At 42.5% G+C, this 15,812-nt stretch overlaps 1 protein-coding gene across 1 annotated transcript in view; it reads left to right on the plus strand.

The window, feature by feature from the left end:
• The window catches only part of LCT (lactase), a 28,307-nt gene extending 13,171 nt beyond the window's left edge, over positions 1–15,136 (plus strand). The window contains exons 9-17 of the mRNA XM_039342345.1: positions 1,378–1,646; positions 3,492–3,782; positions 5,322–5,520; positions 6,764–6,966; positions 7,562–7,659; positions 8,966–9,094; positions 11,227–11,450; positions 13,600–13,836; positions 14,360–15,136. Coding sequence (XP_039198279.1) covers positions 1,378–1,646; positions 3,492–3,782; positions 5,322–5,520; positions 6,764–6,966; positions 7,562–7,659; positions 8,966–9,094; positions 11,227–11,450; positions 13,600–13,836; positions 14,360–14,610 — 1,901 coding nt within the window. The 3' untranslated portion in view covers positions 14,611–15,136. The remainder of the gene's footprint in view (positions 1–1,377; positions 1,647–3,491; positions 3,783–5,321; positions 5,521–6,763; positions 6,967–7,561; positions 7,660–8,965; positions 9,095–11,226; positions 11,451–13,599; positions 13,837–14,359) is intronic.
• Positions 15,137–15,812: the final 676 nt, after the last annotated feature.

The raw sequence follows: 15,812 nt of genomic DNA on the forward strand, positions 1-15,812 counted from the left end.
GGAACATCTAAGTTCCAAGAGGGAATCTTGAGTACTGATTGCACTAATTCAGCTCACCTTTGCCCTTTTCCGAGGAATGAACAGAAGCCCAGAGGCGTTCTTGTAAATAATCTAGAGACTGCTTTGCTTTGCTTTATGCTAGGTATCGATTTAATTTTGTTTTATTAGAAAAACCTAAAGAAAAAAAGAGTACAGCCAAATTTGACACGTTGCTTATAGTCATCTTATTACTCAACTAAATTAATCCAAGCTTTAAATAATGTTGAAAGGGAGCAAAGTACATAGGGCTCAGTGGAATTTACCACTGGCAAAATATCCTTGGTATTGCACCATTAGATAAAAATATAAATTAAGAATGACTCCATTTAAAGTAATGAAATCAAGCGTGCAAACCTAAGCATGCATTCCTGACAGTAAATGCTATTGACCCTTTAGGAATTCAGAATAAAATTATGCAGGATTGTACCAGCTTATCATTTTAAATGCACTAAGTCTGAATTAACTTTTCAATTACTTTTACATCTGAAAAATCATTGTTTTCCGGAACGACCACTAAGTTTTAGTCATGCTTTCTTAGAGGAAATTTCTCATGTATTCTGTGAGATTTTGCCTCCTGCAAATGAGGTTGTTTCTTCAGAGTTCAAAGGGATTTCCTCCCAGAGAAAAACATGTAGGATTGTAGACTCCTGCAAGTTCCTTGGACTGCAAGGCGATCAAACCGGTCAGTCCTAGAGGAGATCAACCCCAACTGCTCTTTAGAAGGCCAGATCCTGAAGTTGAAACTCAAGTAGTTTGGCCACTAATGAGAAGGGAGGACTCACTGGAGAAGAGCCTAATGCTGGGAATGATTGAGGGCAATAGAAGAAGGGGACGACAGAGAATAAGGTGGCTGGATGGAGTCACTGAAGCAGTAGATGTGAGTTTAAATCTACTCCCAGAAGATGGTAGAGGACAGGAAAGCCTGGAAGAACATTTTCCATGGGGTTGCGATGGGTCAGACTTCGCAACTAACAACAACAACAAGCCTTGTTCAACAAAAATTCTGGCCTGCAGTTCTGAGAGTTGTAGATCCAGCATGTCTGAAGCACCAAATTCAGAAAGGCTGCATTTGTGTGTGCTGAAATTTGCATTCTTAAGGTCATGGGTCTTGAAATCTGAGAGTAAATCCCTTGAAATTGCAGGTAAATGTGAGCTGAAGGACAATTTACTTCTAGCTGTTCCCAAGAATGCTACGTATCCTTACACATAAGTCAACAGGAGTGAATCATCAACTCCTTTTCTTGTTTCCTAAGTTTATTTTCTTTTTTAACATTATAGTAAATACTGTATATCCAATACGAAATCAGTCTTTTGATTTTCTATTTTTTTTTTTTTTAGCTTACAAACTGGATGGAGTAAATCTTCGTGGCTTTTTTGCTTGGTCACTTATGGATAATTTTGAATGGCTACAAGGTTACGAGCCAAGATTTGGCCTACACCAGGTTGACTTTGAAGATCCACACAGGCCTAGAACCCCAAAGGAGTCTGCTATATATTATTCAGAAATCATACGTAACAATGGATACCCACTGCCAAAAGAAGATAAGTTCCTTTATGGAGAATTTCGCAAGAATTTCTATTGGAGTGTGGCCACAGCTGCATATCAGGTTAAAAAAAAACATGCCTTGATATAGAACTTTATTAAGAACATTGTGAAATTTGTTGGGAGATTTGTTAGATCTGGCCTAAATAGCCACTGGCTAGATAGCTACAATGCCTGTATCTAGTAGTGGTAGTAGAAAATTAGGGGATTCACCAACCAGACTACCATAAAGAAGGCTTGGAGTGGGAGAAGCATGGGAAATTACAGCCTGGGGTTGGAAGGGTGAAGAGGAACTGGAGAGTACGGCAAAGGAATGAGACTGGCGGAAGGCAATATAGTCAGTGGTGGGATTCAGCCAATTTGCACCAGTTTGGCAGAACCAGTAGCTAATTTTTTGTTGCCCAGGCCCAGAAGGACTCCCGGAAGAAGCATCCACACAGAGAACCATCTGTTCACATATTTGAATCCCACCACTGGATACAGTCACTTTCAAGACTTACTTGAATTTTTGGATGCCAGATGGTTGGGAGACTTGGGCTCAGGCTGCTATTACTAAATGTCAAGTCTTGTTATAATAAGACCGTAATCCTCTGCTATGTGGAAAGGAAGTGCAAACAGACTTGTACATACAACTGTAGCCCAATTTGGAGATATTCCTGTTTCAGAAGCTATAAATCTAAGGAAGGGCCAGAATAGAGCAATGATCCTTTTGGCTATGATCAGATGCTTTGCTTTGCTAGTGGTACTGCTTGTTTACCACCTAACATGCTGGCCAGCACTGTCCTTATCTGAGCTGCTGGATTTGATAACTTGACAGGGATTGGATTCCCCATCTGGTCGTGCTGGGGAATTTCAGTATCGACTCACTCTGAGAGTGGGACTGGTTGAGAAATTCATGGACTACGTGGTAGAGATCAGCTTCTCCCGGGCGGTAATTGGTCTGACTCATGCACGTGACCTGATGCTGGTTCTAGAACAGTGGTGGCAAACCTATGGCACGTGTGCCAGAGGCGGCACTTAGAAGCCTCTCTGTGAGCACGTGTGCCATCGCCCCAGCCCTGCCTCCCCCGTGACCCCCTCCTCACCAGCAGCTCCCCCCAGAGCAGAGTTGCTCCTGGATGTGGCCCATGAGGAGCAGCGCAGCCAAGGACATGACAGCCAGGCAGTGGGGACAAGACTCCATCCTTGTGCCCTGTCGTGTGCAGATGATGCTGCAGGGTGTGGGTGGAGGACGTGGCCAACGTGGCGCTGCAGGGCCACCTGGGTGATCTGTGGTGGGCCATGGAGGTGGTGGGTGGCCCTGCAGGCAGGTGGGCAGGAGGCGGGCTGAGGTGAGGTGGGGGATGGAGCAGGGGCGGGCCCAGGGCAGTTTTTGGGCACTCAGCCTCTAAAAGTTTTGCCATCACTGTTCTAGAATGTCTGGAGAATTCTTTTTTCTAAATTAGCATTTATCTTGATGATGGCGAATTACCGCTTTAATGATCATTCAAATTCCATAATAAAGAAACATGCTTATTAGACCAAATGAAGCTTATAAGAGTAACAGGAATTCTTCTTTTGACAAATTTACTCAAACACCAGAAAAAAAGGGAGAGGAAGGGAAACATGCAACATTGCCAGTTCTTAAACTCTCTCTCTCTTTTTTTTTTTTAATAGTCAATATAATCATACTGCTAATTTTGTCCTTAGCGGTGAGTCATTGAAGTGAGAGCCAGCATGATCTAAGTATTAGTCTAGGGTTGGCCAAAGCTGGGTTCAAATTCGACCCTAAAGAGTCTCTGTCTTTCTCATTCTCTCCGTCTAAATTTACACTCTTTTGATGAGGATCAAATTGGAATCGTATGTATGATTATTGCCTTGCAGGGAAGATGTAATAAACCCAAGATAAATAACTTCCCTTTCTTTAAAGATTGAAGGAGCTTGGAGAGAAGATGGGAAAGGCCTCAGTATTTGGGACCAGTTTGCTCACACGCCTTTGAAAATCGACAGTGATGACAATGGAGATATAGCTTGTGACAGCTACCACAAAATAGAGGCAGATGTGGCTGCCCTGAAAGATATCAAGGTGACCCATTATCGTTTTTCAATCTCCTGGCCTCGCATTCTCCCAGATGGGACCACCAAGCACATCAACGAAGCTGGCCTGAAATACTATGAAAGACTTGTGGATGCACTTCTGGAAGCAAATATCCAACCTCAGGTAAAAACAGCGCGAGATTCCTTACAATCTGCAGCATATATTTGGAAGGGGGAATATAAGATGTTACCTTTCAAGTTGATAATTTGCAATATACAGGTAGTTCTTGACTTACAGCCACAATGGGGACCAGAATCTCCATTGCTAAGGGAAGGGGGATGTTAAGCGAATTGTGCCCAATTTTATGACCCTTTTTTTTTTTGCCACGGTTGTCAGCGAATCACTGAAGTCATTAGATGAATCACACGGCTATTAAGTGAACCTGGCTTCCCCCCATTGGCTTTGGTTGTTGGAAGCCAGCTGGGAAGGTCAAAAATGGTGATCACGTGATTCTAGGATGCTAGGATCATTGTAAATATACTGTATGCCAATTGCCAAGCACCCAAATTTAGATCGTGTGACCATGGAGATGCTGCCAGCAGTTGTAACTGTGAGGACCAGTTGTAGGTCATTGTTTTCAGTGTTATTATAATGTCAGTCAAGGACTATCTATAGTCAAGGTTGGATATACAATAGTCAGAAGAAGGCTGGGTATACAATCTCACAAGAACATAGCAACTGTGAGAGGGACCTCGGAGTCCTCGTGGACAATCACCTAAATATGACTCAGCAGTGTGCTGCAGCTACCCAAAAAGCCAACACAGTGTTAGTCTGCATTAACAGAGGGATAGAATCAAGATCACGTGAAGTATTAATGCCACTCTACAATGCCTTGGTAAGGCCACACTTGGAATACTGCATCCAGTTTTGGTGACCACGATGTAAAAAAGATGTTGAGACTCTAGAAAGAATGCAAAGATGATCAAGTGGCTGGAGGCTAAAGCATATAAGGAACGGTTGCTGGAATTGGGTCTGTCTAGTTTAACGAAGAGAAGGATGAGGGGGGACATGATAGCAGTGTTCCAATATCTCAGGGGCTGCCACAGAGAAGAGGGAGTCAAGCTATTCTCCAAAGCACCTGAAGGCAGGACAAGAAGCAACGGATAAAAACTAATCAAGGAGAGAAGGAACCTAGAACTAAAGAGAAACGTTCTGACAATTAGACAATTAGAACAATTAACCTGTGGAACAACCTGCCTCCAGAAGCGGTGAATGCTCCAACACTGGAAGTTTTTAAGAAGAGACTGGACAGCCATTTGTCTGAAATGGGATAGGGTTTCCTACCTGAGCAGGGGGTTGGACTAGATGACCTCTAAAGTACCTTCCAACTTTATTATTATTATTATTATTATTATTATACATGTTTGTAAGATTTGCACTAATCTTTATTTCCATCCAAATACCTGCTAACAAGCCAAATACAGTATAATGGCATGCACAAAGTCTCTTAATTGACAGTACAAAGGTTACAACATGGAAGCATTTCACATTTGTTGACTGAAACATTATATATTTGTACCCCATGACTTGGCTGTGGTTTTGTAGAAGAGTTTAATAAACCATTTCTCCCAAAGTAATACATTTACTACTTGCCACTACACAGATGACTGGTTAATTGAGCAAAAATGATAGACTTTTGCAAATGCATGTCTTCAACTCTAGATCACCCTGTACCACTGGGATCTCCCTCAGGCCCTCCAAAACATTGGAGGGTGGGAAAATGACACCATCGTTCAGAGGTTTAAAGACTACGCAAACCTCATTTTTCAAAGACTGGGAGACAAGGTGAAATTTTGGATAACTTTAAATGAGCCTTATGTCATTGCCAACCTTGGCCATGGCTATGGAGTGTCTGCACCAGGTAAGGCCTTTTGCCAATTCTTCTTGTTTGTGGGAGGAATACTTTAGAAAATGAGAGGATATTGTTAAGACCTCCGTTGACCCAGGAGTGGGTAGTTTTACAGCTGACAGAGAACCTAAAATTCCAGGTTTAGTCTAATGTAAAGATAGGAAACCTTTAAAGTCTTTCAAGTGTTGCCGAATTATACATTTCGGCCACTTCAATCATCAGGACCAATTGTGAGGGATTCGTGGATTCCTCACCCTTAACCCAGTATTTCTGACTCTTCTGAGTAGAGTATTAGGAACAGGAGTAAGAGGAAGAAATTAATGGAGCTAGTAGGTTTGAAAAAAAACTGAGTAGCAAATCTGTTCTTAGATGAACAAGTTCTGAATTGTCTCTTGGGTATGTTAATCAATCTTGTTAGAATGTCTGAGAAAGTCACAGAAAACATTATCCGATAGATTTCTACAGGAAGACCAGAGCCTGCAAGAGATCATTATAAGCCATATATAAGCCTTTACTTAGCCTTGTTATCTTAGACCAGGTATGTGGCTATGCTGCCAAGCCTATTCAGATTTTCCTAGTTCTTCCTCTTAAGCCAATAGGCCATGATAAACTTCAACTGCATGTATTTTGGAAGTTTGCTGTTCTTTAAGCAACACGAGCTATTCTCAGCAATTTATACTGGAGCATAGGGAAGTATGACTTTAAGGCAGACATGTCAAACTTGGGATGTCATGTGACATCGTGCGATGTATCGGCACTGTTTTGCCATTTCCGGCAATGGGGTGGGCACAGCTTCCATGTGACATGTCCAGCCTGCGGGCTGGCAGTTTGACATCCCTGCTTTAAGGCAAACATGGAAATGAGTTGCAAGAAAACTTCAACTTTAGAGTTTTTAGTTAACCACTGGGGGGGGGGGATTCACACCAGCCAGAAACTGATGTATGTGTCAGAAATAAAACATGATATAATATGTATAATACTTAATTGTGATTTAATTTTTTTTTTGAACAAGGGGATTATTTCTTTAGAATCTACTTTAAATTTATCTTTATGTCAGTGCTACAATAATCAAAGCAATAAAATGGACATCTGTCACCACTTTAGTCTAATATACTGAAAGAAGGGAGGGAAATGCACGTTTTAAGAGGATATCTCCTTGCAGAAATGCAAATAGATTAAAAGCTATGATTAAAATATAGCAATCGGTATTCCTGTAGCTGCAGGGTATCCCATTCCCATGTCACTGTTTTCTCAGGCATATCTGGAAGACCAGGCCGCGCTCCTTACATTGTGGGGCACAATTTGATCAAGGCACACGCAGAAGTGTGGCACCTCTACAATGGGACCTACCGTCCCAGACAAAAAGGATTGATCTCACTGTCCATCAGTATCGAGTGGGCTGAACCAAAGAATCCTCACAAACAGGAGGATTATGAGGCTGCTGAGAGATACGTTCAGGTAATACGGTACCTGTAACAATGAGACACTTCCCCCCCTCCACCCAGTCTTGGGTCCTCAGTTGTTGTTGGACCACAGCTTCCATCTGGTTTGATCACAAATTATATTAGCTAAGGAGGAGATGAGATACAAGCTATCGATAATCAGGACACAGTGTTGAGAAGGTCCACCATTTCATAAATTAAATAATGTTATAAACCAGGGGTGTCCAACCTTGGCAACTTTAAGACTCGTGGACTTCAAGTCCCAGAATTCCCCAGCCACGTCTTAAGGTTGCCAAGTTGGACACCCCTGATGTAAACTCTATCATGCACTCCCAGTCAGGCCTATAGTAGTAATTTGCTTGGTTTTAAAGCCAAAAAGGAGGTGTTCTTCTAATTAAACAAAATCAACAGTAAAATAGTGTGGGTATTCAGTAGGTTTTAGTATCTAATCTGCACTTGGATTATGAAATGTACTTGGATTGTGAACTTTTGAGTTACGGTGTGCTGACTCAGTGGGAATCTGGGAAGAGATGGTTTGAGGAGCTGTTCTTTTGCAAATACTTTGGTTAATGTGTGTGTCACCCTTGATTTCTTGTGATCTCCTGCCACAGTTTTTTGCTGGTTGGTTTGCTCATCCCATTTTCAAAACTGGGGATTATAGCGATCTGATGAAAAAGAGGATACAAGAAAGAAGCACTGGCAAATCACGGTAAGTGATTCAGAATTCACAGCATATTTTTCAGCTGAAGAAGTTCTCAGGGTAGCCTATATATAAAAAAATCAAATAAACCATCACTCTCCACTGCCTTACCTCATAAAAGGAAAAGGAATGGGAGAGGGAAGGAAAAGGAAATCCAAGTGTCAGCTGTTAAAAATGAAACAGCCATTCTTACGATGACCAATTGTATCAACTTCAGTGTGGGAAATGGGTGGGCTGAAGACCTTTCTGCATGTTTCTGAATGGTGGTGAGGTGTCTCCTTGGAACAACCAAGCTGGCTTCCTCAGCCAACTATCATGGTATCCTCTTTTCTGGGGAACCTCAAAAAGCTATGATGGACAAGAGAGTGGGAGAAAGATGCTGGGAGTTGGGGGTGAGGTGGTATGAGGTGAAATGAAATGATGGGAGGAGAGGATTCTTGCTAGCAGAAACAGTAAATATTCATCTCAAAGGTGTTTTTTCAAAAGGCAGCTGGACTACGGTTGTTTTTTTTCTTAAGAAAAAAAAGAAGAAATAAGAAAAAAAAGTCATAGTCTACTTGCCTTTTGAAAAGAGGCATGACCTGGATCAGGGGTCCCCAACTCATACCGGGCTGCTGCATGATAGAAAATGGGCCATACAAACAAGTGAAGCCTCATCCGTGGAATGCAGGCAGTACGTGAAACCTGGACTCTTCCGGTCCGCAGAAAAACCTCTCTCCGCTGAACTGGTCCCTGGTGCCCAAAAGGTTGGGGGCCGCTGACCTGGATGACTGAGTATCTCCTTAGATACTAAATGCTCATGAAATTTGTGGAGCCACAGTACTTCAAGAGAAAGCTAGTGTTGCTGCCGGTTCGTTTCTACTACAGCAGGGGTCTTCAAACTTGGCTCTTTTATGACTTGTGGACTTCAACTTCCAGAATTCCTCAGCCAGACACACTGGCTGAGGAATTCTGGGAGTTGAAGTTCACAAGTCATAAAAGGGCCAAGTTTGAAGACCCCTATACTACAGCAAAACCAGCAGTAAATCAACTCAGTTCCTGGTTCTATTCATGAAACTGGGCATATTCAGACCAGATTCTGAATTACCTACCAACATCCTCTGTGGAAATGTTCTAAATATAAGATCAGTTTTCAGGGTCCTCCTTTTATCCTTTTGAGACCACAAAGTACCTACATCAGAATTTATACTACGTTATAAATCACAGAGTCCAGCTGATATAGTAATATATAACCTTGTCAGTTACTTGTAATAAATGTATCATGTAAAAACTTATTTTTCTATTTCCATGTATATTTGTGTTATATGTGATGCAGGCTCCCTGAATTTACTGAAAGTGAAAAGCAAAGAATTAAAGGCACATATGACTATTTTGGCTTGAATCATTATACCACAATCCTGGCATCCAATTTAAATCTTCCTGTAACATCCTACGATGGTGATAGGTAAGCCGCAAGCTTGATTTTCTATTGCATTAAATTATTCATTGTCTAAGAAGTAATCCTAATAAAAACGAAATACAAAGTTAGCCATTTTTGAGGATGAAATTACTGGATTTTATTATTGCACACTAACATTTAACATTATGTTATTTGATAAAATGAGAATCTTCCCATGTTTTGAGAGCCCTTGGTGGCACAGTGGTTAGAAGCAGTATTGCAGGCAAATTCTGCCCACAGCCAGGAGTTCGATCCTGACGGGGGCTCAAGATTGATTCAGCTTTGCATTCTTCCGAGGTCAGTAAAATGAGGACCCAGATTGTGGGCAGCAATATGCTGGCATTGTAAACTGCCCAGAAAGTCCTGTGAAGCACTATAGGATGATATATGAGCCTAAATGCTATACTATTGCTATTTTGAAGCAACTTAAACATCACGTGTTACAGGCACAAAGCTTATATGCCTGTTGCAGAAAAATCTAACATTTCCATAAGACTGTGTAGATGGCTGGTTCTCAAGGAGCCGGAAACTGTTACATATTGATCTTTGGTACACATACGTATTGTTTGTCTAGTATAAAATAAATTTTGTGGATACCTCTAATACTTCCAGCATGTCTGTAAATGGGTATCATTTCTATCAAATAGGTCCTTAAATGAAATCCTAGTGCATAAGTGGCCCAACTCCTTATAGTTACAGTTATCTGTGTCCTCACTTTTGCACTATGCACCTCACTGCCTAAGTGATCAATACATAGATCCTATTACTTGGGAAATCACTGGAATGTTAACTTTAAAAAGAAGTGCAAATACATAAAATGTTCTTAACACTCTATACATTCAAACTAAGCATACTAGTGAAACATCTGGATTTACGCTTTTAAACTTTTCTTATTACATGGACACCAGTATTTTTGCAGATCACAGTGAATGCCAAAATCTCATAAGATTTTATGAGAATGTCAAAATCTCATGACATCTCATAAGACTTTGACCAATTATTTGTTTGTTACTTTCATTTTCACTTGGTCCTGCTCCATGAGCCATTTATAGCAGCAGTTCTCAACCTATGGGTCGCGACCCCATTTGGGGTCGATCGACCTCTTTTCGAGGTCACCAAAGGCGGCGATCCTCCATTTTGTCCCCTCCGGGGGTGCGGCGTGCCTCCGGGGGGCGGTACCACGCACGTGCGCCGCGCGTGGGGGCGGCGGTGCGCCTCCGGGGGCGCCGCCGCGCACACGCGCTGCGCATGGGGCAGCGCCGCACCTCCGGGGGGCGCCGCCGCGCATGCGTGCCGCGCGTGGGGGCACCGCGCATGTGCGGCGCATGTGGGGGCGACGCTGCGCATGCGCACCGTGCGCGGGGCCCCGCCCCATGCGCACCACGCACGGGGGCGGCGCCATGAATGCGCGCTGTGCGCGGGGGCGCCGCACATGCACACCGCGCGCGGGGGCGCCCCCATGCGCACCGCGCATGCGCATAACGTTTGTGTGACGGGGGTCGCCGTCACACAAACGTTGAGAACTGCTGATTTATAGTATCCTTACAGACCACCAGTAATCATTGGAGCATAAAATTAAAAGCCAGTGTTTTGAAACTATGAACTATTTCAACAATAATTCTTGAAGAACCTACATAGTCTTATATATCATGCTAAGTTGTAAATCCTTTTAGAAGCCATAAAGTCTGGGTTAAAAACCAAACAACAACCTGTTTATCTCCACATTGTTTATCTCATAGTGATAAACAACATCGACATACTATTCAAAAAAGACAATCAAAAAGCCCAAAAAGAAATAAAAAGACTAAAACACTTCCTCACTAGCAATCAAAAACCCAGATGAGCAGAGATTAACACCCAGATTAACATTAGATGAACAATCAAGAAGGAAACAATACCCCAATCAAGGAATTAACCAACTCAGCCAAACAAGCTAATAGTAAATAGCCTAATCAAGGAATCACCAAGATCCCTTCCGCCAACACTGACAGAGCAAGCCACTTGCATATAAAAAGAGAGTAAACCTATGCCCTTCTAGCACTGATGATGTTACCTAGGTGGGTAATGAGATGTCTACAAGAAAACAACCAAGCACAGATAGCACCAAAGAGTCCATATATTTATGTTTGCTTTGACAGAGGTGTTGCTTCCATAGTAGACCACAGCTGGCTGGGTTCCGGCTCCTTTTGGTTGAAAGTGACCCCATTTGGCTTCAGAAGGCTCTTAAAATGGATCAAAGAAGAATACAATAATCCACCTATTTATGTGACTGAAAACGGAATTTCTGAACGTATAGATGAAGGCTTGAATGATACCTGGCGCATACATTATTTAAAGAGCTACATCAACGAAGCATTAAAAGGTATGTGGTTTTCCTTCCACAAGCAGTCTCCAAATCCAATTAATCCTTCTTCCTTATCTCTATTTTCCCTGAAAGAGTGAGCATTTAACTAATTTTCCAATGAATGCATTTAACGGAGAAAGAACCTTTGGCTGGCATGGAGATGGGTTTTGAGTACAAAAGTGAGAAATTAAATTCTAAACCCGGTGAATGACTATGGTGAATGATATGGTGCAGAATTTCCACACCGCTTTTGAAAATTTCATCCCTATAGCAGATTTAGTTATTCTGCTCATTGTTTAGCATTGGAACAAGCTAGCTTAGTCATTGCTATTTATTATTTTATTATTTTTTAAATGCTGTATGAGTGTGTTAAATATTGTGTAGGGTATGTAGAGAAAAAAAAACAACTGTAAAAAAAATTAGCAAGAACGGGTTAGCATTTGTAATGTTAAAAATATTAACAATAACAATTTAAATATATATTATGTAAGGAGGCTAAGATCACTTTATCAGGACTACAATAATGGAGATTTTCCTGGAAAGGGAGCTAATTGAAACTAGTTGATCATTTGAGGTTATTTCCAGCTTGATGGCTTTGTTTTACTAAAGGAAGGAAGAGGCTAATGATCAACTACCTCTAATATATAATCAATCTCTCCCTGATGAAAATATGAAAACAGCAAAATAGTAACCATCTATTCACTGCCTATATTCAGCTATCCTTGCTGGAAATATTGGAAATTTTGAGAGGCACTTTGGTTCAGGTGCAGGCCATGAAACCAGGAGACTGTGAGTTCTAGTCTCCTTTTAGGAATGAAAACCAACTGATTGACTTTGGGCCAGTCATTCTCTCTCAGCTTTAATCACCTCATAGGGTTGTTGTTAGGGGGGAAATAGGCGGGGAAAGGAACATGGCATATTCACCAGCATATGTATATGTGTGTGTTTATAGTAATAAAAAAGGACATAGTGTCCTTTCAGTGAAGCAGTCGATGTGATGTGCCGGTGCCTGGAAGATGTGAGGGTCTGGATGGGGGTGAACAGGCTTAGACTCAACCCTGACAAGACCGAGTGGCTCTGGGTCTTGCCTCCCAAAAGTCAACTGGATGGTCCATCATTAGTCCTGGGGGGGGGCAAATTTACCTCCCTCAGTGCAGGCACGCAACTTGGGTGTCCTCCTGGACTCACAGCTAAATTTGGAACAACATCTATCGGCTGTGGCCAGGGGGACCTTTGCCCAGGTTCGCCTGGTGCACCAGTTGCGGCCTTATTTGGACCGAGAGGCTTTACTCACATTCACTCATGCCCTCGTCACCTCAAGACTGGATTACTGTAATGCGCTCTACATGGGGCTACCCTTGAAGAGCATTCGGAGGCTGCAGTTGGTTCAGAATGCAGCCGCGAGAGCGATTGTGGGCGTGCCAAGGTACGCCCACGTGTCACCTATCCTCCGCGAGCTGCACTGGCTTCCTGTGGGTCTCCGGACGCAATTCAAGGTGTTGGTTATCACCTTTAAAGCCCTTCATGGCATAGGGCCAGGTTACTTACAGGACCGCATACTGCCACACAGTTCCCAGAGACCGGTGAGGTCCCATAGATTGGGCCTCCTTCAGGTCCCGTCGGCCAGACAATGTCGGCTGGTGGGCCCTCGGGGAAGGGCCTTTTCTGTGGTGGCTCCGACCTGGTGGAATCAACTTCCCCCTGAGGTTCGAACAACTCCCACCCTGCCAGCTTTTAAGAAAGCCGTTAAAACTCTCCCCGGGGGGGGGGGGCGGGACATGATCAGACTTGCGGTATGATTGAATTATTTTATTGTCTTATTCTCGATGATTGTTTTAATTTTGTACGCCGCCCTGAATCCTTTGGGATTGGGCGGCATATAAATAAAATAAATAAATAAATAAATAAATAAATATACTAGGTTATCTTTTAGGAGCTATTTTTTCAACACACTTTGCATTAAGGTGACTCCCTCTGTATAATTGGCTCTAGGTTTTTTTTTCTGTGTTTACTCCCTCAAGCTGAAGTTTTAAAAGCAGAGCAGATACTTCCAGAGAGGCTGCAACCCAAATCATTCAGGAGTCTGTATTGTGTATGAGTTTGTAATTAAACCTGCATAAAACCGCCCTGTAAAACTCTCTCCCCATCCCTGTTTTATATATAACAGGAGTTGTATTTGATGGTGTTGATCTCCGAGGTTATACAGTTTGGACTTTGATGGACAATTTCGAATGGGCAGTGGGCTTCTCTGAAAAATTTGGCCTGTATTACACCAACCACACAGACCCCAATCTAACTAGAATTCCAAAAGAGTCTTCAAAATATTACTCATCTATTATCCGCTGTAACGGCTTTCCAGATCCAGCTAATGGACCTCATTTGTGTCTTGAACCACAGCCTGCAGGTAGGTATATTAGAAGCAGAAAAGGGCTAGCTTTAAAAGCTATGCTAAGATAATTTAAAAAATATTACTATTTTTTTAACTGTAATAATTGTACCAGTCTGGACACAGTTCTGTATGGTGGTGGTGGTGGGGAAAACGAGAGATTGAGATTCCCAGGAGGAAATTGCAATGCAATGATCAGCTAGTATTGATAGGAAATACTGTCTTATCTGATGCTAAAAGGAACAGTTTAATGAACATCCCTCTAAAAATTAGTCCACATCTATTTGTCTTTGATTTTGGAGCATCTGCAAGAGGAATACTCAAGAGAATAGCCTCGGGGATAGAAGCTAGAATACAGGAATTTTCATTTCTACAACTATGAATCAAAGCCAATGGGTCTTGTTCCTTATACATGCCACTGACAATCAGAATCTTCTCTACTTGAGGCTGGTTTGAGGTCTGTTTTAAAATTACTAGGGCAATTTTTTACCAGCATATTTGGATGCATCAGTTTACAAATCTTATATGATTACCTTTGTAGGTACTACTAAACCACCAGCTACTCGGCCACTTACAGCTGCTACACTTACTAGTAGTCTGCCACTTACAAGCCCAACAGGACTGGAAGATATCAAGAAAGTGCCATTTTTGGGATTGGACTTGACTTCATCTGAAGCGGAAATAGCTCTTTACGTTCTATTTGTCCTATGCTTGCTGGCTATACTAGGGTTCGCTGGTTCCCTCTGTGCATATAAAAAGGCCAAAAAGATTTTGAAACGAACAACATTTTAGCAATCAGGAATGTGTTTTGCTTTATCATCCGAAGACTTTTGAGCCATGCATTTTTGAAGCTCTCTCTATTCGTCTATGAACTTTAAAGTACATCATCGTAACAACGATAATGCATCAATTAGCGATATCGTTTTTTGCACCCAAGATAAAATTGCTTAGGAATTATACAATTTTGGGATATTGTTTTGCTGTGACTATGAAATTAAAACTAGCACTCTCAATGTAATGGGAAACATACATATGTGCCTGTGTGTGTGCAGCATAAAGCACATAGACACGGCAGGCTGTTTTTCAAGATTTCAAGTTAACTCCAAATCTCATATTAGAAATTTTGGAGCGTCAGTATTTAAGTGCATTTCAGAAAAAGAGGGCCATTTGTTCAGAATTTATTTCATAACAAATGAATGGAAACAGGTCCTTGTATGCAAATGTAACAAAGAATATTACCGAAAAAATAGTTAAGAATGACTTCATTTGCCAAGTTTTGCAATTACTTATGAGAATCAAATAATCATAATAAGTACCAGTTGCTTGCCTGTTTATTTACTGTGATGCTAACGCAGACATGTCAAACACAAGGCCCGGGGTCCGGATGCAGCCCGCGAAGTGGTTTCATGTGGCCCGTGAAGCAATCCTGGAAACAGTGAGGGAACGGCCCCCTCTGCCTTGGCCCTGGCCAGCCGGGAGCCAATGTACAATTTGTGGTGGCCATCTGTGCTGAAACGCATTCAGTCTTAGCTCCACAAGGCAGTCTGGAAACAGCGAGGAACCAGCCCCTGCCGCATTGGCCTCACCCCCTGGGTGCATGCTGAGGAGGTGTCACCCATTGTGAGGAATGAAGAAATGCACCATCGCCTGGAAGTGGCCAGCAAATGGCCTTCGCCTACTTCACATATCCTGCTTGACGGGCTCTGCCCTAGTCCCACTCCTTTCTGCCAGAGACCCTCAGATCTGTCCCACTCCTGCCCAGGCCCCCACCAGCACCCTTGACGCAAATGATGTAGAATTGGTCACACCCACCCAGTAGGCCACACCCACTCTATCAACACCCACCCAGTAGGCAGCACCCACCCAGCCCCCCGAGGGCAACCGCAATGCTGATGCGACCCTCAATGAAATTGAGTTGACACCCCTGCGCTAACGCAACTTTTAATTCCACAGAAATCATAGCTTCAAGTTAACACATTCACAATGTGTTTGCT

The sequence above is a fragment of the Crotalus tigris genome, unplaced genomic scaffold, assembly GCF_016545835.1.
Source record: "Crotalus tigris isolate CLP2741 ecotype Arizona unplaced genomic scaffold, ASM1654583v1 scf7180000017790.654992, whole genome shotgun sequence".
Lineage (NCBI taxonomy): Eukaryota > Metazoa > Chordata > Lepidosauria > Squamata > Viperidae > Crotalus > Crotalus tigris.